This window comes from Phaenicophaeus curvirostris, chromosome 21 (genome assembly GCF_032191515.1).
Source record: "Phaenicophaeus curvirostris isolate KB17595 chromosome 21, BPBGC_Pcur_1.0, whole genome shotgun sequence".
Lineage (NCBI taxonomy): Eukaryota > Metazoa > Chordata > Aves > Cuculiformes > Cuculidae > Phaenicophaeus > Phaenicophaeus curvirostris.
Window position 1 is genome coordinate 11,872,595 of NC_091412.1, and position 27,979 is coordinate 11,900,573.

The window sequence follows — 27,979 nt, forward strand, 5'->3', positions numbered from 1 at the left end:
CGTGTGGCTCGCAGCGCACAGATGAGGAATTGTGGAGGAAATTTGCTGCTGCTCCAGTTATTCCGTAAGATTTGTATAAGCTGGCACAAGGGACAAAATTAGAGGGAGCTTGAGTGAGTGCCGTGCGGTTTATTAGCTTGGCAGCCATCGTTCTGACCTTGCAGTGGGTTAAAGGACACAGACCTGCGAAGAAATCTGTTTATCATGTGGGGAATTCCTGCTGTCCCTGACAGTGCACAGTGAGCAAGATGGATGATCTGCCAAATCGGCCCCGCGCATGGGTGAATCGGAGCAAATTTACTGTACAATTCCTTTGCTGCTCTGATACAGAAATAACATTTGCTGGGTTTATATTCAGTTGTACGATGACCCAGGGTGAATGGAAAAAAGAAATCAGATTTGTAGGATCCCTCTTGCCTGAAGGATTTATATGCACCTTGCTTTGCTTTGCTTTGCTGCCTGCCTCCTCTGCATCCTTCACACGGCACTCGGGAACACGTCCAATTGCCTGATGTGAGAGAGCAACTCTGTATGTAAGTGTGTCAGGGAACCTCTCTTAACTGCAGCATCGTGAAAGCTTCTATTTGCCTCGAACACCACAATTATACTGTGCCCCCTGCTCCATTCTCCCCACCTTTACCTAGGCAGCGTTTTCCTTTAGCATTTAGGATGCATTTCAGTGCCACACAAGCTGTGCGTCTGCAATGATTTGATGGTGCTCTGGATAACAAACAAAGAGGCTTGAAAAGCAGTGGAATTTGCTGTTAGCCATTGCCATGGCAGTGCAGGAGCTGCTGCTGCAGAGCGATCCGCTCGCACGGGGCGTTGCAGTGTTCAGGAGAACACAATTCTGTGAGGGGCACCAAGGTGTGGGTGTAGACCAACCTTATCCTTGTGCAGGAGAGAGCGTAAGCCTCCTCCAGAGGTCTGGGGACAAACCCACTGCTGTAGGAATCTGAGATACACGCAATTAACTCTGTCAAGTAACGAGATGGGGGCAGCAGGGAGGGCGAGCAGCCCCACCGAAATGGGGGAGAACTGTGCACGGCGAAACCGCACGTGCTCTTTGTCTTTTGAAGGGAATGGTTCTTCTAAACCGCACTGCCTACATACTGTTGCTTTAAAAAACATTTAGACTGTGCCCTTAGATGTCTGGACTTCCTGCATAAGCTCAGTTGATTCATTCTGTTACAGATAAATGGGAACTAGGGGAAAACATTTTGTACAGAACCTATTGTTGTTGGCAAATTAACAGATTCCCAAAGTGTTCTTTTACGCAAAGCATCCCAGTAACAGATTTGGGTGTTTCCTGATCCACTAGCTGTCTTTATGTTGGGTTCTCAAACATGCTAATTAATACAGATAATTGCAAACTGTATTTTAATCTTTTTAAGTTATTTCTGGGCAAAGAGAAGTGCAAAAATGTGATGTGAGTGATAAGAAACCAAATGAAATTAATAGCACTTTCAAGATGAAAAGTTCTATCAGCTGTAGAAAATCCCTCATTGGCACTGCAAAATAGTGGCTGAGTGAGTTTCTCACAATCTGCCGAAGGAGGCTTCAACCAGCTGTAATAGTAGATTTTAAAGCATCCTTGTTCAAAAATGTCGTGGAAAGCAAAACTGAGATTTCCTGACCAAGGAAATTTCTTGCAAATTTACAGAGAATTGCACTTCATTTTCTCCTGATTTTGATTTATATTTTTACATCTTGTCTTTATAAGAAAGCAGAGATGACTGAAGATAAAATTAGAAAATAATTCTGTGTTTTAAAAGAGGCTTTTTAGTAACCAAGCCGTAACAAGTAGCGTTTTGCATACTCAGACATTTCTGTAAGTAGGTAGAATATAAATGAGAGGGAAAGTTAAATATCCTGCAATCAAAACATTACGATTATGCTAAAGTGAGGACTTTTTTCTTCTTTTAATTGCAGAAAGCACTCCAAAGACTTCTGCCAGTTGTAGTCCTGCTCCTGAATCGCCCATGAGCTCCAGTGAGTCAGTGAAGAGCCTGACTGAGTTGGTACAGCAGCCCTGTCCCCCCATAGAGACAAACAAGGACGGCAAATCCCAAGAGTCTAGCGAGCCGCCTGCTTCTGACTCCCAGTCGACGACACCTTTGCCGCTGTCGGGCCACTCGGCTCTCAGCATTCAAGAGCTGGTTGCGATGTCCCCTGAGCTGGACACATACGGCATCACAAAGAGGGTCAAGGAGGTGCTAACGGACAACAATCTCGGTAAATCACTTTACCCTCATTTCTTGACTGAAATGAAATTGAAGTGCTCATGCTTTTATTTTTAAGCAGTATTTCAGTAATGTTTACAAGAATGCTTGGGTTTTACTCTGGCCTAAGCTTTAATCTGTTAAAATATTTTTTTTAAACTGGTAGAAAAATCCTTTCAGGTTGTCATACTGGATTTAAAATGCCATCTACCCTTGCTCTTCTTAAGCTTTGCTCCTGGTCCACCAGCCAGATCCTGCTTCCACCTCCCTAAATAGAGTCTGTCAGGCTATCAAGAAGACCAAAACCCTAAAGCCAGTGAGATCTCCCCTTGAGGAATGCTGGTTTCCCCTGTGCTTACAGATTCCAGGCCCCAGCATTTTAGGCATAGGTCGAGTAGAGGAGTCCAGAGAGGGGAAGAGTGCATCACAAGCATAAGCATAGCATTCCTGTAGAGCTGGGAGGGCGAGTTCAGACTCGGTTGAGGTTTAGACGAAACTGTAGGTAAGTATGTGAGGCCTTTCAGTTATTTTGCTTAGAGATGTGCAAAGCTAAGGCTGCTTTTGCTTACATACGAGGTTTTGGGTGTTGAATGAAGTATAACATCAACATGGCTGGATATTTGGAATAGTCAAAGGCAGTAACCTTATCTGAGTATGGGAAATCCACACCTAATACTGCCATAATACCTCAAAATCATTAGTTCTTCATATGTGTTTAATGCTTGCCTCCCTGACAAGGCACTGGGAGATCTTTAGGAGTCCTTTGAAGTCTCTAGCAGGAAGGCAGTAGGGCTGCCGCAGCATTACCTGCTCCTGGGGCTTCGCGTGGGATTCATCTCACCTGCATTTAGATGTTCACAGTAGATACCTGAGAGGGTAGGGATGAGTCGCTCTCCAGAAGTACCAGTTTCAATCCATTCACTACAGATGGGACCAAAAAGATAAGTTTAGATTTCGACTGCTGATGATACGGATATGAGAACTCCGTCCATGTCATCTGAACATTATGACTGTATAAGTAAAAACTCAATTATTTTAGTATGTAAGGGAGCCTTTTTTCAGCAAGACAGAGAAAAATGTGTTGTTATGTTGGATTTTTTTTTCAAAGGGGAAAAAATACTGGGGTGGGGGAGGTTGCAAGCTTTCATCTAACATAATTTGGGGAAAAAAAGAAAATCACCCTGATTGTGGGCATCCCCTGCACGAGATTGCATCCACTAAACCCAGCAGTTACTTGCTTATGCATGTTGGCATGGGAGACTGGTGGTTGGTTCAGTGGAGATAACGTAGATGTAAAGCCACATGTTGCAGTAAGGATTTGCAGGTTCAAGCCTAGTTTTGGGGCAAAATGCTGTTGAGTGCTGCACCTATTCTGGTGCTTCAGAGAGGTTTGAAAAAGTATTTTTGTTTACATTTGCTTTGATGCCATTTTTACTTAGTCTTCTTTATTTCCCATGGTTTTTGTTTTCCTACAGTGTGGCTGACAAGCCTAAAAAGCAGCAGAAGAGCCAGGAAATGTGCCCCAAACTCTGCATTAGGTGTGGAACCAGTTTCAATGTCTCCTTTTGCGCCCTCAGTGTGCTCGTGCGCCAAATTGACTCGGTGCACGGGTTTCTCTGTCGTGGGCCACAGGGCCTTGTGAACCGCTCCTGGGCAACTGGTTGTGGCTCAGTTGTTCCTGTATCATCAGCCAGTAAAGACGCGGTTGTGCAAACCCGTCCAGGGTGTGTTTGGCAGGTCTCTCCTCTCACGCCTTTTAGCATTCGTTCAGCAGTCACCGTTTGAGGCAGTGATGCTGGCAGCATTAATGCTGAGACGTTGGTGGCGTTCCTAGTCCCAAATGTCACAGTATTATCAGTGATTCCGTGCTGGGCAACGTAACACTGAGCAAGGGAAGCAAAGGCAGTGAGTTGTTCAAGCATTTCACTAGTGGAGATTTAGTAGAAAGAGCCAGGACTGACCATGAAAGCAGCATAATTTACAGAAAGCGTTGTCCGTGGGGAGCTGCATCAGTGGGAACAGGCCTGAAGGATATAAGGATAAAAGATGGGGAGAATTAGCAAGATTTTTAGGAAACGTGTGCTTTAAATTATTCTAGTTATTAATAGTGCTGTGTTGAAGATGGAGTGTGATCCACCTGCTGCCTCCCGAGAATGACTTCTAACACATTCCCCATCAGCCTGGGAGCCTTTCAGGTGTTTTATCCTGTCCTGCCACATCCTGGGATAAAATAAACGGCACAAACATCTTTACCTTTGTTGTTAGCACCTAGAGAACATGATGTTACCTCCTTCCACATTTGCATTTTTAATTTTTAGGCTGTAGTTTGAAGTTCATTTCCTTTAGTAGCGTTGCTGGTACCTGGTTTAGGTTACTGTTCCCAGCCCTTTGGCACATTTGTGCCAATATTCCTGTTCTTGTGGCCACACAATAAACTGGAGCGGTTGGTCAGAGTCAAAAGAAGCCCTTACTGTCTCGGTAGGTTGTGTGGCCACCCGGGCGGTTGCAGTGGCCGCGCTGGCGCGGCTCAGCAGCGGTAGGAGCCGTGGTGGCCACTGGAAGCGAGCTCATGACATCACAGCTGAGCACAGCCCAGGGTTAGAAACTGGGGAAAAGCAAAGAGAAGTTATTTACAAAGGCAAGCTAAAAGATTTTCAAAGTAGCTGTCTTATCTTGCTGGTAGCTGGCAGGGTTAAAGGTAAATGGATGAGACCCTGCTGAAGTTTTTGAACAAGAACAGGGAGTGGGTAGACTCTGCAGTACCCAGGCTCTAAAACTGGCCCTGAATCAAGAAGATTCAGCAGCGTCTGATCTTTGCGGGCAAGCAGCTGGAAGAATTACTGCTTTGTCTCATTTTCCTAATATTGAATGTAGCTGAAAAATCACTTAGTACTGAGAAACTTAAGTGGATTCTGAATTTAGGTTTCTGTTCAGTCTGTAAGAACCATTTTCAGGATTAGTTTTAGAGCTATTAGCAGACTGTCACGTTAGTCCTGTCCTCGTTTCCCTTTTCTGCCTTTCGTTATCTCATCTTACTTCCTCCAAAAGCTTTGCAGACCCACCTGCCCCATGTATGGATGGAATGTCCTGCAGCTCCTACCTTGTCCCACATTCCCTTCTCTCCCCGTACAGGAGCAAAAATATGCCAGGGCAAAAGGTTTGGGAAGTTTTTAAAGAGGAGGAGGAAGTGCTTGAGGTTAAGCACAGAGGATGGGTCTCTAGAGCAAGTATATTCCACGACCTGTTTGTGTCAGGATGAGGTGAGGCTTTGAAGGCAAGAGCTGATGGTGCTTTTGCAAGTGGAGGCATAACCTGCAGAGCTGTAGGAGCACCGGCCCCTGCGTGTCTGCATCGTCCCATACGGATCTGTTGTCGCCACTGGCTATAGCTGCTGGCAGCCCTAGGAAGCAAAGGGAAAGCGTTCTGCTTTGTGTTAGTGAGAGCACTGCAAAGCTACGGATCAGACACAAGACCCTGAGGCCTAAACTTGGTCGATACGGAAAGATCTTTGGGGTACCTTGAAAATCCTGGATAGCCGCGCTTCCATCAGAAATCACCAGTGATGATTCAGATGACTTCAGGCTCTGTCTTGTGACAAAAGCTGTTGCATATCAAGGCAGCTTAGCCGAGGAAGAACACTGAAGTGAGGGGCTTGAGAAAACCAGCTGTGTGGTTGGGTTTGAGCTGCACAGGCAGCCCTTGATAAGTTAGATCTGAACTATGCGGAACTGGAGTTACCAGTGCACACACAAACGCTCTACACTGAAAAGTGCGTGTGGTTCTTACCATGCTGGACAACAGGACCTTGAAAGAGAACTAAAATAAAGTATTCTTAACCAGAGGTTCTGTAGAGGCCGTAAAAAAAAGCTGTTCTATTGTAAAATGTGATCATCTGTGATTGTTAAGACACTGAGAACACCTTGGGTGGTACAACACAGGAAACACGTCCGTGTGCCTTTGAGGACACTTAGATGACCGCTGCTGAATGCAGGGGGATTGCATTGGTCTTGGTTCATTGATTGCTTGAAATGTTTGGATTGCCCTGCTGGAGCAAGGCTGTTGCACTGCCCTCCTGCGTAAGAGCTCAGCAGCTTCACTGCCCTCACTATTTGCCTGCTTAGCTAAAAGTTCAGTTTATTTTTAATCTCATTAATTTTACTTCTTGCCCACTCTTTCACTTCAAGCCCCCAACCCCCACGTGTGCTGAGCTCCTCTCTTTGCCACAGGCAGATCCTAAGGATTAAACTGAAGCTCAATATTTACACTTCTAGTGGGGGGCAGAGCTTTTATTCATCTAAATGTTTCTTTTGGGTTTTCAAGCAATTCTGCAGTAAGAATAATTGACAAATGATCTCGTAGACGTGTTCTGTCTTTAGTTTGCCTGGTCTCTCAGCCGAATTAATTCATGCGGTTTTCAATTTCGTATTAGGTCAGCGTTTGTTTGGGGAGACAATCCTCGGGCTAACACAAGGCTCTGTCTCAGACCTCCTGGCTCGCCCCAAGCCCTGGCACAAGCTGAGTTTGAAGGGACGGGAACCTTTTGTCCGCATGCAGCTGTGGCTGAACGATCCCAACAACGTGGAGAAGCTGATGGATATGAAACGAATGGAGAAAAAAGGTAACATGGAGCAGATTGCTGACTCGTGTTTTCTGTTATTGCAGAGATGAACGTGTCTCTTAGAATTCTCCATAAATAGGGGCAGCATCGATCCGGTGTTGGTTATGCAAAAGGACTTCAGCTTTTTCATATCTTTATTTGATGCTAGCTCAAGCAGATGCGTCTCAAAACAAAACCCCACCAAACAAAAAAACCAGCCCCAAACCCTGCATGCTCACCAGCTGCTGTGATATCATTGCTGTGTTCTCCTGTAGATGAATTACTGAGGCCCTGGTGTATCGCTGATAACTTGCCTTACCAAATGAGAAATGTGAGTTTGGGATCTGGCTGTGGTCGTCAGGGGATGGTGCTGCAGCTGGGCACAGATGCTGGGCTGGGTGAGCTGCACGTCAGTTCCTGAGAGAGCTCCTTGCGAGTCCTGCACTGCTGTTCACTAGGAGGAAACAAAAACACCACCTTTATAAAAGGATATTAGAGAATAATTACATTTGCAGCTTTTATAGGGACAGGAGGAGGCGATTGTCTTAGTACGCGCTCACATAAAATGGCTGAATCGGGAGTGTGTGCCTGTGAGAGATCCGGGTTGGTGCTGGGTGTCTCATTAGGGAGTGAATGCTGAAAATTTATCCTGCTCTCTATATTTTAAACGCATTACTGAAAAGCAGTGGTAATTCAGAGCCCTGTTCTTAGTATGTTCGTGTGATTTTACAAGAGAGACTCCTAGACTGCCATTATCAGCAGTTAACTAATTAATGATATATACATCTCTCGAGCTATCCCTTAATGATATTAGTACAGACAGCATTAATCGTGTGCACTAAAAGTGCTGCTGTTGACTGATGTCCTGAAAGCATTAACACATTTGATCAAGAACTTTGTGATTACATTAAAAATTGCAGTGAGGGAGCTGCTGGGAAAACCGTAGCCTTGCATGCTTTTAACAAGAAATTCCAATCCTTGTCATCGCAACCAGAATAATGTAATGCAGCGCAGCATCCTATCACAAATTGTGTCTGCTCTTCCATAGGGAGTGAAGTCCACTTGGGTTTCCCACTCACAGCTGCAAACCAAAGGGAACCACGGTGGGTTTCACTGTATTTGAAATACAGCAGAAATAAAATTGTCAGTGAGCTGGATTTTTATAACGTCGAAGAGAACATTGCCCGTAATGCAGGAAAATAAAATACAAATAATTTAGAAGTAGTACTGACAATATCCTCTCAGAACTGTTCTCTAAACTGGATCCTTATCAAGTCCTGCGCAGTACATATGCTCTGTCAGTGGCACCTGCATAGGGATCAGCTGTAAATCACTGAGGCTCTGTGCTGAGCTCCTGAGCTGTGTCAGTGCTGTCCTCGCAGCAGAGCACTCTAAAGTCAATTCGACCCTGTATTTGCTGCAAAAATCCTTTCACGCAGGTAAGGATCCTGTGATTTAACCTTTTAAATTGCTCTGGAGCCACATTAAGAATTTAACTTCCCCTTCAGCTAATGTCAGTTAAAGAACAATGCAACTGTGTCTGCTACCAGCAAACATTATTATCAATTATTTCTCTGCCACATTTTATTAAGGGAGTAAATTAATAACTGTGATAAAGGTGAGCCGCATATATCTTTTCTTTCTGTTCTGCCAGTCTGAAGTTTGTGCTGTAAATGTCCATTTGAAGAGGCTCTGAAAATTTGCACTGCACATTAAGTGCCCTCTTTGGAGGGAGCCGAGGGTCTCGCTCACTGGGCTGAGACTGCACCACCTTTCCTGCCTTGGAAGGGGCATCCTCCTTCCCTCCAGCCTCCCGGCGTGTGCGCTGCTGGCAACGTCACACTCCTCACTGAACAGTGCCGAAGCCTGCTGTCAAGAGAAAATTTAATTCCCTTTATTTCCCCATTATTTCACTTTTTAATAATCTTGTTCAATACCGCATAAGATAAAAATGATATTAAAAGGGGCTCTGTTTTACCTCAGTGGGCATTGCTGGCTCTGCAGCCGTCTGCTGCGGCTGGAGCCGAGTGCGTGCTGGGGAGCTTCCCTGGAGGGACGTGGTGATGCGGGGCTGGTAGCAGTGGGGTGGGGGCAAAGGGAGGAAAACTGAGGAGGCAGAGCTGGCCTTGACAAGCTGGTCTCAGACCCAGATCCAGACCCTGGCCCAAATCACATCTGGCTGTTTTTTCTCTTAGGTCTCCCAGGAGGTGGAGACCGATCGCAGACAAAAGTCAAACTTCGCCAAAACCAAGTGTGTTTATGACTTGGGTTCCAGTTTGAGCCTCGCTGTCACTGCAAACAGCTTAAATAGATTATTTTTTTTAATTGAGTTTATTTTGAAAAAAGAAAACGTTGGTTTTTTGTAGTTATTTCAAAAACATGCAGGGCTGCGTCATGGCAGAGTGATGGATCATGGGCAACTCACATTCTGTTCCGTATCAGTGATCTCACACAGTAGACAATCCACAGGTAATCTGTCAATGTTCAGGAACAACAAAATGAGGGCCATGCAGATACCCCCAAAGGTTACAGAGAGCCTGCAAAATTCACTTTAATAATAGTAAGATATGGTGTAAAAAGATCTCACTGGACGTGCCACCGTGTAGAAAACAAGGTGCTGAAACCTCTGGAGACAGGAGACCTCAGCAGTCCTGCAGGGAGCTCTGCCAGGGAAGCTGGATTCTGCAAGACGGGCTTTCAACATTTCAGTTTGTTTGATTGCATTGAATTTCTGTTCTTTGTGCTCCCTCAGCCGAAAGGCAGAGCTGTAGGGAGAGAGAGGTTTGGGTTTTGAAGGATTTGGTTGCTGACTGGTGTGATGTGCCCCACGTTGGTCGCTGGCTCTGATCAGAGCTCTTGGCTGATGGAGATTTAGTTCCCGCTAGATTGATGTCGGGCTGGTGTCATCTGGAACGTAATAGCCACGGTTACCAAATGGCAGCTCTGTACCTGAACTCTCACATATCTAGAAGGCATTTAACAGGCCAGTAAATGCTGTATTGACAAGATCGGTCTGTAGCTGCTGTTGGCAGCCCCCTCATTAGCAATGCTTGCACACGATCCTGCCGGGTGCAGTAAATCCCACCCGGTGTGAATCAGTCAAGTCAGTGACAGTGTTTGCTGGGACTCTTCCCTTGCAGATTTTACCAGGATAATTCAGCCCCTGTTGAGGAGGGGATCAGTGGTGCTGGCACAGGCGTCTGCCGTCGGCCTCACCGAGCTCTGTCCACGCAGCAAGAGCTTTCTTAAAAGTACATGCGTTTTTGAAAGAGCCTTGTTTAAGGGAGGAGGGTCCTGGGGGCTGTTTTTCTTTCATAACCTGTCACCAAAGCGGCAAATGCCTCAGTTATCCAGCCTGTCGCAGGGATCTCCGGGCTCTGGGCGCCATCGTGTGTTGGAGTCGCAGCTGCCTTCAGCTTCCACAGTCGTTATTTGTAATGCAGAGACCTTAGTTGTTAGAGAGACCTCGCTGTACACCTTGAGGCTTTAACAGACAAAACCATTTAGGCTGCAATGAAGTGCAACTCTCTGAACCGAGTGCTTTTGTGGAAGTTCGCCGCTCTTGAAGGAGTGAATTCGAAGCAAGCCGGGTTAACCAAACCCTGTTATTCATGTCCCACATTCATTGAAAAAGCGGAGAACTCTGGCAGGTTTCCAGTCGATTCATCCTGTTTTCTTCCTCTTCTTTCTTATTTTCCTGCCTGTTGCATCCTCCCCCCATTTGTTTTCCTCTCATCACTGATGCTGCCCCTTCCTTTCTGTCCTCTCCACATGGCCCATCCGTGCATCTACCGCCCGTCATCTTCACCTTTATTCCACAGCTCGTGTGCTCATTGATTTTGCATTTGTATTCAGCTGGGGCTGATCTGATGCACTTCTCTTTCAGCCTACATGAAACGGCGACACAGCTCTGTCAGCGACAGCCAGTCCTGTGAGTCCTCCTCTGCTGGAATAGACTACAGCCAAGGAGCCAGCCCGCAGCCGCAGCACCAGCTGAAGAAGCCCCGGGTGGTGCTGGCACCAGAAGAGAAAGAAGCTCTGAAACGAGCCTACCAGCAAAAGCCATACCCATCACCAAAAACCATTGAGGAACTCGCTACGCAGCTCAACTTGAAAACCAGCACCGTGATCAACTGGTTCCACAATTACAGGTATGAGATCTCCCGGGAGTCCCGCTCATCAAGGATCCATTTTATTTGCTCTGGCAGGGTGCTTCTCTGCTCCAGCAGGCTGTGTCTGCTTCTGCTAGCACAGGGCGGCTGTACAAAAAGAGCAGTTTCAACAGCAGGGAGGCTCTAACTCACAGTAATGCTAATGCTCCAGACTAATTTTAAGTCATCCCCAAGGAACAGCAATATTCACATTTTGATGTAAGTAGTGCTTTTAAACAGAAAGTCTCGCTTTTGGGGTGGGTGTGGATGTAGAGACGTCCACTGTTGAATATTTATAAATCCTGTTGCAGTAAGCAAGACTGATCTGTCTTCCTTGCGTGTGCACACTCACGCAGACACACACTTACACGTGTATGCACACATACAGGGATGTGTTGTGTGCGTTATGCGTGAGTCACTTGGTGGAGGGTGAAACATTTGAAACATTGAAGTAGGTTTTGGCCTAGAGACACTGATAAAAAGAAACAATGCTGGAATGGCATGTAAGAATTCTAAAGATTTGAATAAACATATTCTCAACGGTGCATGGGATTGGGAATCTTAATTAGTTCAGCAGACTTTTCTCCAAGAAATTTCTGCTAATGAATATTGAACAGGTACGGTTAAGATACCAGATTTCATACTCTTCTGCTCCTTCACTTAGAGCCAATAATGTTCCTAATAAGTCCAGATTACTAAACTTGTTTGTTTTTAGAAACTGTTAATGTTTTAAGGGTATTTTCCACTTTGGCCCATCTCAGCTTCTAAGAGGGAAGTTGCTGGAGCAGAAGCAGCACAGTTTAATGATATATCTCTGAAATATTACGCACGATAGAAAAATAATATTTATAGTAAACAATATAAATCTTTTAAAATTATAACCCGCGAGTAATTGTATTTACACTGAATTTCATTGACTTGAATGCACTACAGATGCAGCCTCTTTCACTGCTCAGAGTTCTCCAAACGCAGGCCTCTTCCAATTCCCACTTCTAGGCAATTATACACGAGTTGGAGGAATGCCTATGAAAATATGTTCCCTTCGGCCTGACAGCAAAGTGTGCTGTTCTCACTTAGGCAGATGAGCGCGGGAGCACTGGTGGCATGTGTCATCTTCCTCGTTATCATGAGATCTCCTGCTCAGGCGCGCTGTGAGAAAGCGTGACAAGTCATGACTGATCGGCGTGCTTGGCCACACCGTTAACGTAGACAAGGTGCTGACAGTTGTGTACAAAATACAAAGTGTATAAACAAGGTGCTGGAGGCTGGTGGGCAGCACAAGGCTCGCAGCACTGCGCGGTCTGGACTTGCTCCCAGATGTGCTGCTGGGTTGCCAGGACCTTAAAGAGAAGTTTCAAGCCCATTCAGAGCCCTGGGTGCTCTGAGCAGTTACCACCACTGAAAAATTAAAACACGTGCCTGTTCTTTTCCTCTGTACAATAACTTTCTAAGCCTTTGTGCATGAAGTAACTCTTAAATCATTTGTGGGATGTGGCAGAAGAGGCACAAGTTACATGTTGTACTCAGGGAACAGGATCTGACTGTTCTGGAGCTCATGGATTAAAGCAAATGGGTAGTCTGTCCCCTCTTCGTCTTCTCCAGGCCACACTTCGCTTTATTTATCTCTTTTATACTCTTCCCTTAGCCATTTCTTTTCCAAGCTGAAGAGTTTTCATACAGAAGCAGTTCCACACCTCAGACCGTATAAATTTTTCGTTAAAGTAACTTCACTTGAGGCAGGGTACGGATTTGTACAAGCTAGTCCTCCTGTCCCTTGAGAATCACGTTGCAATGTTTTTCTTTTGTGATTCAGCCCAAGCCTTGCTTTCCAAAGGTGGTTGCTAAGGCAGAACCTACCTTTGTATCCACCAGCGTGTACCCAGGAGATCTCCAAGTTCAGCTGAATCCCAGCAGTTTGTGTTAGTGTTGAGGCCAATACCTTCTACCACAAGGAATGCTCTCAGGAATTTCCTAGCTGCTGCCACCAGTTCTTCTTTACCATAGGGATTTAATTACAGTGTTAATCAGGAGTCAGACTAGATTCCAGAAGCAACGTATTGGGTGTGAATACCAGGGGTTTCCACCCAAACCTGTGTTCTGTAGGGCTGTGGCCAGATACTGAGTGAACGTGTCCTCATTCATACCTCGCTGGAGCTGAGGTATTTTAAATGCCGCGCAGGCATGAAACTCTTAGCTGTTTCCTCTCCTGGCTTGGGGAGTGTTACAGAAGCAGCATGGTCTGGATCAGTGTCCATGCGTACAGGGAGATGATAGGCATAAAGAGAGCCTGATATTTCATGTTGCAAGGTGCCTGCAATTAATGGTAATAGAAAAATAATGTTAGCACCTGTGATCTTCTGTGAGGTGAATAATATTCTCCTGGGGAGAATTATAGAGCCCCTAAATCCTTCAGAAGTGTCGTGTCAGCAAGTGCTGCTGAAATACTCGGTTGCATTTCAAGTGAGTCAGTAGTATCATTAGCTTCTAAAGCAGCATTCAGGTGGTGGTCTGCATTTATCGGATTTTTTCTATGTTATGTGCCATCTTCCATAGCACATTTAGGGAAAAATGAAGAATCTGTAGAGCCGTCAGTGCTGGGACAGCCTTTCACTTGTGATTTGCAAGACCCTTAGCAGTTCTCCCTGTTAAAACTGAAAGCGTTATCTTCAATTTGAAAGACAACTTGCTAAATTCCCCCTGTGCCTGTAACCTCGTCCCTGAGCACAGGTAACCAAGGCTCCCTCTTGGTTGTTAATCAAGACCTGAACAGTGGTCACAACCTCTTCTACTGACAGACCAGGGCAGGGGTGGAGTTGACCTGGGCCCTAAGATTTTTTTTTTCTCTGATCTGTGCTTGTGGGGATATTGGCAGCTCCTAAACAGAGAAGGAAGAGGGAGGAGGAAGCAGCTTAAATAGCAGAGGCAGTGTGCTTGGAGTATTATTGTACGCTTCAAGTAACAGGAGTCACAAGGTGGCACAGCAGACAGTTCTAAGCACACAGAGTGCATTAATTCCCTTGCAATGCACTGCTTGCCTTGTCGCTATTATTGTTCTGAAATCAATTGTTTAAATAAAAAATGAGGCAAAGTCAGTCTAGCTCACAGACTGATGACCTGTCAAAGGGCTGTGCTCACCCTGAGTGGTTTCAGAGCAATGGGCTTCGTTTCTTCGTGGTTTTTTGCAGAAGAACACCAAGGGGATTGTCCGGATTTCTTACCTGTTTGGGTTTTTTTAGGCAAATTGTGACTTATTTCTAATAGAAAACTGAATTGGTTTGTATTGACAAGTTATTTTCTTCTGAATCTACTAGAACTGTATTCAGAATTTTAAAATCATCCCTTTTCTGGTCCAGCATACTGATGCCAGACTTTTAGTGAGAATAGGTGACTGCAGAGCCTTTCATCTTTGTCACTTAAACCATGCCCAGTGGTGTAAAAATTGAGCCTGCAATTATGAATGTTACTTAATTTGAATTTGTAAAAAAAAAAGGGAAGATGATATATCCTTGTTTTTTACCAATCACTTAGGTACAAATTGAATCATTTTAATACAAATTGATTATCTGCATAAAGTTTATAGTTTTGCTTTATTCTGTAACGCCTGCTGTGGTACCAGGAGGGGCAGCGACCAACTTCAGGTTTACAGCGCAAAATCCTGGTTGAAGTCAGAGGGTTGGTCTCAGCACTGAGCGCTGCAGAAGTTACCAAAAATGGTTTATCCGCTCACGATCCTGTGCCGGGGCAGCCTGGGCTTTGTTGCCTGTGTCCTCCGGGCACAGTAGCTTCACAGCAGGCATGTGGCCAGGAAAAATGAAATTAAGAGCATCTTGATGATATTTCGCATTCTTCCAAACACCTTTTCAGTCAGGACTTTGGGTTTGGGTGTGTGAGCGCTGCCACTGGCCCAGCTCGGAGCGGCTGCCCTGCAGGGGACACTAAGTGGCATCTTGCGACATTGCCTGTGGAGTGGGGGTGTCTCCATGGTACCCTCAGCACTGTGACCATCCCTCTCTCCTGTTTCCTAGGTCTCGCATCCGCCGAGAGCTGTTTATCGAGGAGATCCAAGCTGGGAGCCAGAGCCAGGCTGGGTCGAGCGACTCTCCTTCCGCCAGAAGCAGCAGAGCCGCTCACAGCTCCGAGGGAGACAGCTGCGACGGCGTGGACGCAGAGGGCGCCCCTGAAGGGAAGCCGAGTGGCCCGGAGGCGGATGAGTACAGCAATGCAACCACAAAGTCTCAGGGAGGACCATCGGAGTCGGCTTTCGAAGCAGGGGAGGAGGCACGGCAAGGCGCCAGGTCTTCGGAGAAAGCGGACCAGGCGGAGAGCCTGGAGGACACCGACGACGAGGGCAGGCTCAGAGCATCGCGCCAGAGCTCCCCGCCGGCGTCACAGCGCTCGGGAGACGCGCTGGAGGCGCTGCCAGACTCAGCCACGGAAGGGGATGCCTCTACCTCAGCTGCCTCCACCTCGGTCCTTACGGGGGAGAGCTCCAAGTCAAAAGAGAGTTCAGAGAAAATCTCCAGTGTGCCAAGTACGAGCTCGACGCCCACCGCTGGCTCGCAGAAAGCCAACTCTCTTCAGAGCTTGTTCGGCTTCTCGGAGGCTGCGAGCTCCAGGAACACGCGAGACAGCTCCTTGAGGAAAAAGAAAGCGGCAAACTTGAACAACATCATCCACCGCTTGGAGAAGGCCGCGAGTCGAGAAGAGGCCGTCGAGTGGGAATTTTGAGATTAATCTCACCCAACTCTGGAGAGCTGGGAAGGGAAACTGGACCTCTACTGGTTTTATTGTGTTGCGCACTTAACCGCCCTGCGGGCCACAGGGCAAAAACGCCATAGGCCAAGGTGCATATAGAAAACAAAAAGGAGCGTTAAGCCCAATTTATGTTTGTGTTTTCGAGGAAGAAAACTGAAATGTGTAGTCAAGCTTTTTTGTACCCTGAAGTGTTTTTATTATTGCCCTAAGTGATTTCCACAGTTTCTGGAATAACTCATACAGCTTTGCCTTGTGCCCTCCTCTTTGGTGTGGGCTTTAAAAAAAGAAAAATGGAAAAAAAAGAAAAAAAAATCAAACCCACATATTAAAAGGGGGCTTTTTATCTGCCATCTAATGGCTACAGAGCGATAATACACTATTATCTTCTTAAACCAGGAAAAAAGGGGAGATTTTTCAAAAAAAAAAGAAAAAAAAAAGAAAGTTTTTTGTAGCTGTTCAGTTGCCACTAAGAGATTGCACAGTCAACCGACTCTAAACACACTAGTTTGGATTCCTACATATTTTCAAGAAAAGAAAAGAATCTTGTTGTTTGAAACTTTGAATTAAAAAAAAAAAACACATTTACTCCACATATTTTTTAACAAAACAAAAAAAAGTCACATCAGGAAAATATCTTAATTTGTGGTAGCTGACTTAGTGTTTTCTTGTAAGTGAAATAGAATATTGACACGTAGTGCACATTGTTTCATAGCTTTAACTGATTCTGGTCTTTTGCAGATCAGAGTTTGTTTAATACACTCCATTTTAGGCCAAATCAGGACAAAAAAAAAAAAATTCTGAATCTAGGTATTTTATAATCTGCTTTTTAACCTCTAACCACAGAGCACGCTGATCAGACCTCATATCTGGGAGGTTTAGGAGACAACTTAGAAGCAGCATGTACTTGATCATTTCACTTGGTTCCTAGTGTACAGAATTTCCTTTCTGTAAAGACAGATCTCTCAAAAAATGTTGGCCAGTAACATTTCAGCCTGCTACTCCGGAGACGTATTCCATAACCCGAAATCCTCCGCTCACCTGGAACCGGTTAAAGTGTAGCTCACGTGTACGATTGCTGTCACACCACTGAGAGGGACTGGAGCTGCCTCACATAGAGACCTTTTCCTGCTGTTGGTGGCCATTTACTGACTCTTCCCACCACAAGCACTGATTTTAAATACATTTTAGTTGTGGGAAGCTTATTTTTGCGTGGATAAAGAGTACATGGCAATGACCAGATGGGCTCTTACCAGGACGGAACTAGCCCAGCCTCCAAACCAAACCGTTCATGCTCTCGAGTCCCAGTCCAGACCTGCAGAAACACAGCCTTTTGCCATGGTTTTATGCACAGGTTAGGGCTGATCCAAGTACAAATCCAATTCTAACTTGTCTCTAACTCCTCCTGTTGTCTATATGTATATGCGTGAGCATAGAGGTGTGTGGAAGGATGTGTGTGCGTGAGTGTGTGCGTGCAATTTTATACGTCTGTGTATTTTCTTACGTACTTGTGCACACATAGAGTGCATTACTGCCACCTTTTTTCAATAAGCTGTTTTATCAGTTATGGCTTCTACAAGTTTGCTAATTTAGACTCCTTTATTGCCATATCTTTAAAACTAACAATAGATGATTTCGGAATATATATATATATATAAATATATATATATATAATTTTTTTTTTGCTTATTTATAGGTGCTGTATTTTATTATCTGATTGTTAGGAAGGGATGAAAGGGGGCAAATATTCTTTAGAGGGATAGACTGCCGGCAGTATTGGGTATAATTTACAAGATGTAGTTGTCATACTGTATATTATTGATTGAAGACTTTTTGACCGTATTGTGTATCATTGAACTTTTGTCTTAGGTCAGCATCTTTTTGATGACACTTTAATGGTGCATTCATTACTTCTTAAGTTTAATTAATATTACTTTTCTGATTTTGGGGGAGGGAGGGATGGGGAGAGGAGTTCCGACTTTAAAGGTATGTTCCCAATATTACACCTCAGTGTGCTTGTATTCATTAGTAGGATTTTTGACTGTAAGATGTGAAACCACATTTCTGCATGATGTTTTAGAACTTTTGTATTTCATTTACAGTCTCTTAACATGCAACAGCAGCACTTAGCACGAGTTTTCACCAATTAAGAATCAGTACACTAAAATCAATCCTTTTCATGATTAAGAAAAGAAGGCTCTAGGAGGCTGAAAGGCAGGGATTTGTTTCCTATTCTAACTGCTAGCTGTTTCAGGAGACCTCCTTGGGGAACTGGGGCCTTGGGATGTAAAACTCAAATTGAGAAGCAGAGGAGAGCAGCTGCCCCTTTCTGTGGTGAGCTGAGGAGGCAGTTTGGGGTAGCAGGAACCAGGCATCACGTGCTGGAGGTGGTTACGGCTTCTTACCTGGAGGGCAGCTAGTCTGCGGGAACGGCCAGCGAGGGAAGGAACGTGGGGAAGCAAAGTGTTACCTCTCTGTCTCTGTAGTGTCCTGGTTTGACTCAATAAGCACAGCTCCATCGAGAAACGCACATCCTGGTCAAACACACACACCCCCTCATGCGAGTCATAGCGCGTCTTCGGCCAGGAAGCAAAACTTCTGACTAGAAGACACAGATATTTTCTTACGTTCTTTATTTTTGTTCTTTGTTGTTGTTTGGTTCAGGTTGGTTTTTTTAATTAATACGAGGCAAGACTCTTGCCGGTCTGGTTCTGCTGTCCTTGTCTGCTGATGGGAGGTCCGGGTGCTTGACCCAGTCAGGTGCTTGCTCGCGGCTTTCTCGATAGGGAGGGTTTTGTTCTGTTTGACTATTTTTTAAAAATTAATATTCCCCAAACTGTTCTTGTGCCTGTGTCTATTATGATTGCATTCCATGATGCTTACTGAGAGCTCTTGCTGCGTTATATGACAGCAGAACTGTATTCACAGGTTGAACGCAAATGCAGCACTTAAGGTCAATCTCTCTTCTTAATAAGCAATACGTAAGTGCCTTGAAACTTATATCTTTTTTTTTCAGTTTATTTTTGTTTTGCTTTTCAGGTTTCCACTAGTTCTTTAGGATTCTTTAGCATCTGCCTGGTTTTTAATGCTGTAATGAGTTTTAAAAAGCATATCTGTAGCTTGCCCTAGAGGAAATCTTTCTTTTATAACACTAACTGTTAATTCTAAGCTCCATTATTACATTTGAATCATGTCATTTCGCTGGATAAAGACAGCATTCGTAAGTCAGAAGTCACTCCATCCTGCCAAGGGTTGTCACTGGTATCTATTATAAAATTAATCAAATAAAATGCTGTCAGTATTTCCTATATTTTTGGCACTTTATTAATGGCTTAGCTCCTTTTGTTGTTTCATATTTAATGATCTGCATTGAATGTGGATTAGCCTGCTGAGATGCTGTTGGGGTGACCCGGGCCATGCTGCCCGGAGTCACTTTGGGTTCTTAGTGACCACCTTCCTTAAGGGCATGGGCAGACAGACACCCTCAGGTCGAGCTCGTAGAGTTTAAGTGGTGTTCCCAGCTGTTTGTTCCCCATTCTTAGCCAAGGTCACAGCTGCTTTTCTGTTTCAGTGGAAAGTAAAGGTGGATTAGCTTGAACTACTGCTGAGATTCTCTTGTCGGAGATGAGTTACCTACTGGCTTTCCAAACTGGCAGAGACCTCCCTGGTTTAGAGACTGAACTTCAGCCACACTGAATAATTTTAGCTGTTACTTCTGAGCAAGTGCGGCATTCGGTAGCAGCGCTTTTAGGAAAACGTGTATTGGAACTACTTTTTGTACTTAATTAAAAGAAACAGATAAGGAGTTGGAGGAGAAATGTCGAAGAGCAGCGCGTTGTGTCTTACCCTCCTGGGTCCCCGGCTCTGCGGGAAGGGCAGGGGCGCTGCGGGGGAAGGTGTGATGGGCTTGTCTCATTTTGTAGAGCGCGGAGTGTGGCAGCAGAGCCCTCGCTGATGGCATTTCTTTTCCTGGTTGAAAAGGTAGATTTCACAGTCTGTAATTCCAGAGCCTGTTTTTTTCCTGAGATTCTTTAAAAGCATTTTTGTTTTCTCTCTCTGTTTCCAGTTCCATGCTCTTACCAGAGCTGTGGAGGAAGGGCCTGGGCTGTTTTAACAGAAATACCTTTACACTGCAGTTAAAATTGTCGATTTGTCTCCCTGGATGTTAGAAACAGAGAACAGTGTAATGCTCTGTTTGCTAAAAGCAAGGGACAAGTGTCCCCTGGCAGAGGGGTCATACAGTACAATTGTCAATATGCTTCTGGTTTTGAGGGTACAGATTTTCAGACAACAGAATTTCACATTCATTAGCATAAATGCTTTTAATTACAATTGCTGGTGATGCCATAAAATATGACCATTGTATTTATTCATCTCTAAAATGCATATCACGAGAGCCACTCTTGAAGGGAACCTGTATCGGTGCACTCTGCCCATATCGTGAATCAGTGATTTCTTTAGTAATAAACTCCTTGCTGTAACAGGAAAAATCAATCTTACAGTTCAAAAGAAGAGGTTTGTGTCTTTCCCATTAGGTGAAAGCTCTTTGCATTATTGTGTGCCACTTCTTCATGTGGGAATGGTCTAGAGAAGGGGAGTCATGAATACGACAGAATTCTATGCAATATTATCAATTACTTAGAAGTTCCGATTTTTTCAGTCCTTTAATGGGTGAAACAGTAAGTTAGAGAAATGAATCCTTCTGGTGGCAGCTCAACCAACAGAGCTGATGGATTTGCATGAAAGAGGATGAGGGAAAGCTGGCAAACCCTGGTCTTTCCCACAAGTGAGCAGCAGTTCTATCCCTGATGAGACACGAAGCCCGTAGCCTCGCGTTCCTAAATTTAAATGACAGATAAAAGAGCTGCAAAGCAGCGTTCAGCTCACTGATATCTTGGCCTGCTGCTTTCCTCTTGCACTTTCTGTTGGCCCGGTGTTTGAACGTAAGATTTTCTTCTCTGTGTTGCAAATACAATCAACTTGTTTTTTTTAAAATAGAGAATTCTAAAATTCAGTACAAGCAAAACATTTTTTTTCCCCCCTAACAGTTTTAAATCCTCCTGGGTGGATTTAAACTACGAAGAGAATCGCTGGCATGGGAAGCACAAGATCAGTATTTCTTTTCTGGCTCAACCTTCTTAGTTTGAAAAGTGACTTAGTTGTCCCTGTCTCCTTCACACATGTCTCTGAGCTCTAAAACGCAGAAATACTATTTCACCAACTTGTTCTTTCCTCCCCGTCTGTTTTATGGGATATATTGACTATGCCATGTATAAAATACTGTTAATGATGAACTTTATAGCAAGAAAAGCCCTGTATGCTATGCCTAGGGACTGACTTGTCCTATATGACCAAGTCATGTACTATACCCTACCCTACTAATATGCAAGGATTAAAAGGTTTGGTGCTCTGAATGTGAATTTTATCCTTTTGGAGAAGGTTAGCATTAGGCCTGTGCACTTAAGTTTTCAAAAAGCCTTAAAAACAGGTATGTAAGTGGTGCCATCTCTCCTCAGGGATGATCTCCCCCCAGCCAAGTGGTACTGTGGCATATTTAATAGAAACAATTAGTTGTAAGGTCATTTTCCAGTTGAAGAAAGTCATTCCTTGACCTTTTGTTAGTGAGCCTCCTTCCCAGCACCCTGTGGTCCAGCCAAGGACTGGTGGAGACATCTCGCCTGCTTCCCAAACCCCAGGTGCTCCCTGCCAGACCCCAGCTCCTTGGCTCTCTCTGAAGTCGATGTTTCTACAACCGTTTTGTGAATGGAAAAGGACCGATCTGATTTCCGGGCTCGCTTTTCGTTGCTGTTCACAAACACATTCTGGCACTAAAGTGCGTTTAAAGGCAAAGCCTCCTTTTAAAAAATTAATGGGATTATTGTGTTTTTCATTGCCCAGTGAAGGGCAACTGCTGCCGTTTTTCAAGCTTGCTTTACTCACAGTGATGTTAGTAGCTTTTTGCTACAGTTCTGTAGATTTCTCATTATTAAAACTATTGGTTTCATAATATCATTTCAGTTTCTTCATTTTGAAAGAGCCCAGTGCAGTGAATGACTGAATTCTTGCCCAGAACAGAGCAGTGCAGGAGGCAGTTACAGCCGCAGTAGATCCCTTTAGTCCCCACGGTGTTGTATCTTTGACTTTTTGTTTGACTTTTCGAGATAGTTGTACTAGGCAGCACCATCTTCGTCCAAAGATCTTTGGAAATGGAGAGTCAGGCCAGGAATTCCTGCTGTTGTGGTGACATTCCTGTTTCTGTCTAATCCCGTGGTGATGTTCATAACGGCGCTGTCTCTGTTGATAACAGGAATAACGGCGTTCGGTTGTGTTCTCCTCTTCTGTCTATGCAGGTAATTAATATGCATTGTTAGGAGTTGTTAATTGCGTGTACGTACATGATTCCAGTAGGAAGAGCCCCTCAGTACACGTCGTGCTTACGCGCTTGGTCTGAACAGTGCGGAGGAATCGCCACGGCCAGATTGGTGAAGTCATTTGGGGCACAGGTGAGCGAGGGCTTAAAACCAGTGTCTGTTTTTATGCAGAGAGGATGTCATTCTGCGTCTTGTCAGAGAAGTCCCCTGGTGTAAGGAGGGGATTAGCTTCTGAGAGACTGGATTGTTTGAAATGTGCGGGTCTGGCTAACGAGGAGGGGCAAGATCATGCTCAGAGTGGATAACAATAATTCCAAGGGCCCAAGCTGTGCCAAAGCCAAGTGATTTGAAATGAAATGTCGGGTCTTGTCTGCAGCGTCCTGTAACTGCTGGTATGTGGGCTCGGCTTTGATAGGGCTCGCAGGAAGGTACGGTGGCAGATCCTTGCCTGCATCAAGTGTGTTCTGCTGTAGCCACGTACAGTGGGGAGGTGAGCGATAAAGACGTTCGGCATAATGAAAACAATCACCAAACCAGCTGATCGGTAAAGCAAGCCAAGTATCGTCTCAGAGCCAACGGTTCGTTCTTGATCTCTATAAGCCGAAATTCACGTATTCTTAGGAATGAGATAGAAATTCTCTGTTCCAGAGTTCCTCTCAGAAGGCGAGCGCCTGTGTTTTCAGGAGAAGAAATCAAACTCGGCACTTGCTCTGAAGTACAATCTTCTCTCAAAGTAACCACAAAAAATGGTTTCTGCAATCAGTCTTTCAGTCAGGCTTCTCTGGCTTTCGTTAGCTTCCATTAGACCCTCAGCGCTATTTGGATGTGTTATTTATATGTGGGTAAATTATTACTAGCTTTAAAAGTGTTTCCAAAGTACCGAGTTACCTCTGGGTGCTCGTGCAGGCTGCACAGGGAGTACTCGAGCATCTAGTTCGTAAAGGCGGCGTGCAGGACAAGGTCATGTCTTTATCCTACTTTTCTTTTTCCTTGATCAGGGCTTCCATTTCCTTCTCGCCTCCTCTAGAGAGATGGAGATCATGGATCAGTTTTGTTCTGTGGGGGAAATAGTTTAGTTTAGCTTGAAATGATATTATTTTCGTTCAGCAAAGGTGTCATCAAAATCCTCTGTGTTACTGCATTTCCCATTAAGTTTTTAGGTTTTGCTACTTTCCTAAAAGTTACTATTTAAGAACTTTCTGTACTTGGAAAGCTATGTGCCTTATTTCCTAATCTCTTCATGGAGAATAATCGAAAGCACAGTGATCCAGATTGCAGCATTCGCAGCCACTTTGCATTTGGGTGAGGGGAAAGCAACCATCGGTCGAGGAACATTTCAGTGGCCGGACACGCGTTACCCCTCGGCTGACAAGCACTTCAAACACTGTGTGTTAGGTCTTTGTGCAATAGAAATTCTCCTCCTGCGTCGGGAGGTTTGTGTCCCAGACACCAGACGCAGGCGAGTGCGAGCTCTAGTTTAGGAGAATTCAGGTTCATGGGGAAAAAAGAAGAGTCATCCCCCTGGGTTGGCTGCAGCGGCACGGTGGGGGCTCGCGTTAGGGTCTCTACCATCACCCAGCAGCATTAGTGCTCATGAGGCTCAGACTCACCCGGCGCACTTGTAGCTCTGTCAGCATCGGTGAAAAACTCGTGGATTTGAGCCATCGCGAACTGCAACCGTGTCCTTTTGTGCCATTAGTAATGCACGCCGGCTCCATCGCCGTGCCCAGAGCCGGACGAGGGTGGCAGGCACCGCAAAGTCGATCCAGTCTTCATCCAGGGTTTCACCCACCGGCATCCTCAGCCCTTACAGCGCGCGTGTTACTTCTCAAGCTTGCTCTCTCTACAGCATCATAAGGTGAAATACGTAAAGGTGGTTTGTAACTAGGAAAACAATCTAATCTTTCCTATTTATGAGATTAATTTTAACTGTTTCTTTTTTGAGGTTTGTTTTTGTTTGATATAAACGCGACAGGAGTAGACATATCCCCTAGGTGGACGTTGGAGAAGGTTTGGGCTGTCCCAGCGACAGAGCGGGGTGGTGCTGGCTCATAGTGTCCATATCATTGTGCCCCTGTCGTGTTTTCTAGAGCAATCATTTTTTTTAAAAAAAAAAAAAGTGTATTTTATTTAGATCTAAATGCCTAATAAATAATATTATTTAAATAGTTTTAAAGTAATTTAGGACTGAGAATAAGAAGCCTCAGTTGTGAGAGAAGAGACTTAAAGTATACAGAGAGAGAAAATACCCTTAGCCTCCTAGAGCCTCTACTGAGAATGTCATGAGGATGCAGTGCCCCTCTGTCAAAATATGATTTACTCACGAGTGTTAATTTGAAATGAGAGACTGGTTTCCTGTGATGTTCATCTTTGTTGGCATATGTTTGAATTCCTGAATTCAGAGCTGATTTCCTTCTCATTCAAAGTTGGCCAAGGAAAAAAAAAAAGAAAAAGAAAAAAACATAAAAGCTCCCCTTGTGCAGCAGCCTGTCCCGGTGCGAGCTCTGGAAACGGCGCCGAGGAGCGGTTCGGTTCCCTTGTGGCGTGGGAGCAGGCTCAAGCGGGTGATCCCTGGGCTGGTGGCACCGAGCAAGCGAGGGAAAAGCTGCACAAGGCGACTTGGCAAGCCTTGCGCTAGGACCTGCCAGCCCAGGGCCACACGGAAGCCGTGCGGAGGGCGAGGGCGACGGTGCTGGGCGCTCGCAGGGCACTTCACCACCTCTGCGCATTTGGAAGCGAATTTGCACTTTGCCTTTCGAGGGTGTCCCACTAAAAACCATCAGCTGAGTTTCCCAGGCGAGGTTGGTTCCTTCTGGCGTAGGCAGGATCCAAGAGCAGCTCAGCGGAGCCCGTGGCCGCAATGGGGTGACCCTGCGAGCCCAAGGCTGCTCCCGGCAGAGAGCTCTCTGCGTTTCTGTGCTGAAAAGCGATTCCCACCCTTCCTTTCGGGCAGCGGGCTCCGCGCACCCGGCGCCGGGAGAGCTGCAGGGAGATCAGGTGCGGGGATTTGGCCGTGGATTCCAAAGCAGGTGGAGGCTGGTGAGGGGAAATGCTCTTTTTTCTGTTTGTTTTTATTGTTTCCCTCATGTCCCTTTTCATTGTCTATTAAGAAATTAACTCTTTGCATTTGTGCAATAACTACTTGCCATGAGGATGGGCAGACCTTTGAAATGCCCCGACTACTAACACAGCACAAGATGAACTCGAACAGAAAGTGGTGTACTTTTTCCTGAGAACTTTTTTTTTTTTAATAATAAGCTCAGTTTTTACCCCAGTGTATTGTGGTGTCTTACATTTTTAGCAGTATTTTATATTTTTTCTGTAACGCACTAAGTCTTAGATGTTTTTAGAGCTTGTTTGTTATATTCACAATCACAGAGTTAAAAACAACAAAAAAAAAATCCTCACAAAGACCCAATTGACCAAAAAAAAAGTGTCATTTTTTTTGTACAAGTAGCTTTGAGAAGCCCGCATTGTGTTGCTGTGACTCATCTTTTGTAACATTTTATTTCTCGGTATTTGTTTGAACATAAAAGTAAGAGTTTATCTGGCTGGCAGCAGCAGGGCGCGCTCCCTCCGTCAGCAGAATGGCATTGTTTCTGTCTTCGTTAGCCATATAATGTTTGTTCTCAGCACTGTACAACGGTCCCTATATGATATGGAGAAGCAATATCACTGTATGAAACTCACACGATGTATTATTATTATTATTATTCACTAGCACCCTAGGTGTGATAATTGAAGTAAATATCTTTTATACAAACACAACGACGCGTGGGCTTGTCTTTATTGAGGAGAGACCTGAATCCAAGCAGCAAACATTTACATTGGCTCTGGGTCGGTGGTGCCCGGGGACTGAAGGGGCTGGATTTGGTGGGAATCTGTGTTTGGCCAGGGCAGGAAAAATTACTTTTTGTCTGTCAGTCTCTTGGAGAGGAATGATTTTGATACCTCAAATATTGAAGTGTGAGATTTCCTAACTGTAAACTTTTTCCAGTGACATTCGAGTGTGACGATTCCTGCTGCCGTCAGCGGGCACCTGGCTCCATTCACAGAACAGGTGGATTTTAGGTCTGAGACTGCAAGGGGGGTAGTTTTGAGCACCGTAACAATATATGAACTGTTTTATAAAAATTAGAGTAAAGGCATTGTCTGGGGTCAGAAATGCTTTAGCTTCAAAAATGCAAACGTAGAAGAATTTTCCCAAATATTTGGTTCATTGCTTATTTCTACAGGTATTTTGTATAAAGACAAATTATTCTAGTGCTTTATGAGATGTCGTTCCTGTAAATTTACTCAGTGTTTACAGAGTCTAGAACTTGAGGTTTGGTGAGGAACAGATGTTATAATCCATTCTATTATTAAGACCAGAAGAATAAAGCTCTAGTTGAATGCTCCAGGTTTCAGCAGAGCGTGTGTGTGTGTGTGTGTGTGTGTGCACTTGCCCGTGTGCTGCTCTTACCTGGCATGGTCACATCTGGGGTTTGAACTGTGAACTGGAGGTTCCTTTCCCACGTTTATGTGCATCGTCTCCTGCAGTATGTGGTTGATCTCTCTGTCCTGCCAGGCTGTAAGCTCGTGTGTTGTCTGCCTCCCTGTAGGCTGAGGTTCCTGGTGAGCAGGGCATGTTCAGCATGGCACGAGGAGCTTCAGAGGGCTGAGAGGGACTTTGCTGTGGGTCCGACTTGGAAGGTCCAGCTGGTTGTCCTGGGGAGCAGGGGGCTGGGCTGGGCACCCCCAGCCTCTGCTGGGATCGACGTGGCCACACAGCTCGTCAGTTTGTGTTTGTTGTGTGTCCTGCCATCAGTAGCTTTGATTAGTTCTGCAGGAGTGGGTGGGAGAGTCTTCAGAATGTATCCAAAATGCTATTTAATGCCTTCATTTCTTTATAAATGCCTGTTTTCTCCTTTTGAAACATCTGTGACCAGTCTTTCATCTGATGCAAAGGTATTAAGTTTAGAGCTTATTTTTCTCTCTTATTTCATATTGTTGGTTGCTGTAACTGGCTTTATCTTGTATAATTTGACCCTAATTATTTTGAGCTTGATACTAAACAGCTCCGCTTCTAAAGTGTTACGATTCGTGTTGGTTAATTTGTGCATTTGTAACCTACACTTGCCTTTAGGTGCGGTATGTCAGCACTGAACTACTGAAATCACACACAGGGTCAGCAGCAAAAGATGTTTTACATGTGTGAAAACACAGTTCTGGGACAGAAGATGCTGCCGAGGGTTTGTTGTAGCTCAGGAGCATGCATCCGCATCCTCTCAAGCCAAGACCTCCAGAAGTTTATGTTTTGGAAGCTAGGAAGGCAACCCAAACCCCAAGGATGCATCTCTGGAGTCAGGAGGAGATATTATTGTCTTCTGTGGGGGTGGCTGGATCTTCTACAATAGTTGCACTGGTAGCCCTTCAAAAGGATGTCAAAAATCTCCTTTTCAGGAGAGCACACGGGCTGTTCCATAGACCCATCCAGGGTCGTACCAGTGTGCCGCCAGTGTTCCTGCTGGTGAATTGCTGCTCCTGGGCTTGGGCTGTAGCGAGGGTCGGGTTTTATGTAGAAACGTTACAGGCGTTGGCTGAGTTAATGGGAGGAGTCCTCGTTTGCTGGTGCAGGGGAAAGCTGGCACCCAGGGACACCTCGGTCCCGCAGGGTCTGTTCGTGGGAAGGGGGTGTTTGTTCACACAGCATCGCATTCCACCAGGGAGGAGCACACTGGGAGCAGCCAACCTGGTGCTTTGGGGCCCCACTTCTTTCCACTTCAAAATGCTATCATTTTCTTTTAAGTATTTCTGTTTTAATGGAAGTGGTGAAGAAATTGTGTGCTCACCAGCAGCAAGCGTGATTTGATTACAGTAGAGCATTTTATTTTCTTTTTGCTCCGA

At 45.1% G+C, this 27,979-nt stretch overlaps 1 protein-coding gene across 7 annotated transcripts in view; it reads left to right on the top strand.

The window, feature by feature from the left end:
• Positions 1 to 27,979, top strand: part of CUX1 (cut like homeobox 1) — a 231,844-nt gene that overhangs the window by 188,582 nt on the left and 15,283 nt on the right. For 6 of the 7 annotated variants that reach the window (XM_069873838.1, XM_069873839.1, XM_069873840.1 and 3 more), the window contains 4 exons: positions 1,933 to 2,235; positions 6,652 to 6,840; positions 10,706 to 10,970; positions 14,996 to 25,861. The exons of the other annotated variant lie outside the window; for it this stretch is intronic. In XM_069873838.1, coding sequence (XP_069729939.1) covers positions 1,933 to 2,235; positions 6,652 to 6,840; positions 10,706 to 10,970; positions 14,996 to 15,698 — 1,460 coding nt within the window. In that variant the 3' untranslated portion in view covers positions 15,699 to 25,861. Of the gene's footprint in view, positions 1 to 1,932; positions 2,236 to 6,651; positions 6,841 to 10,705; positions 10,971 to 14,995; positions 25,862 to 27,979 lie in introns of those variants that run through there. 7 annotated transcript variants of the gene reach the window in all.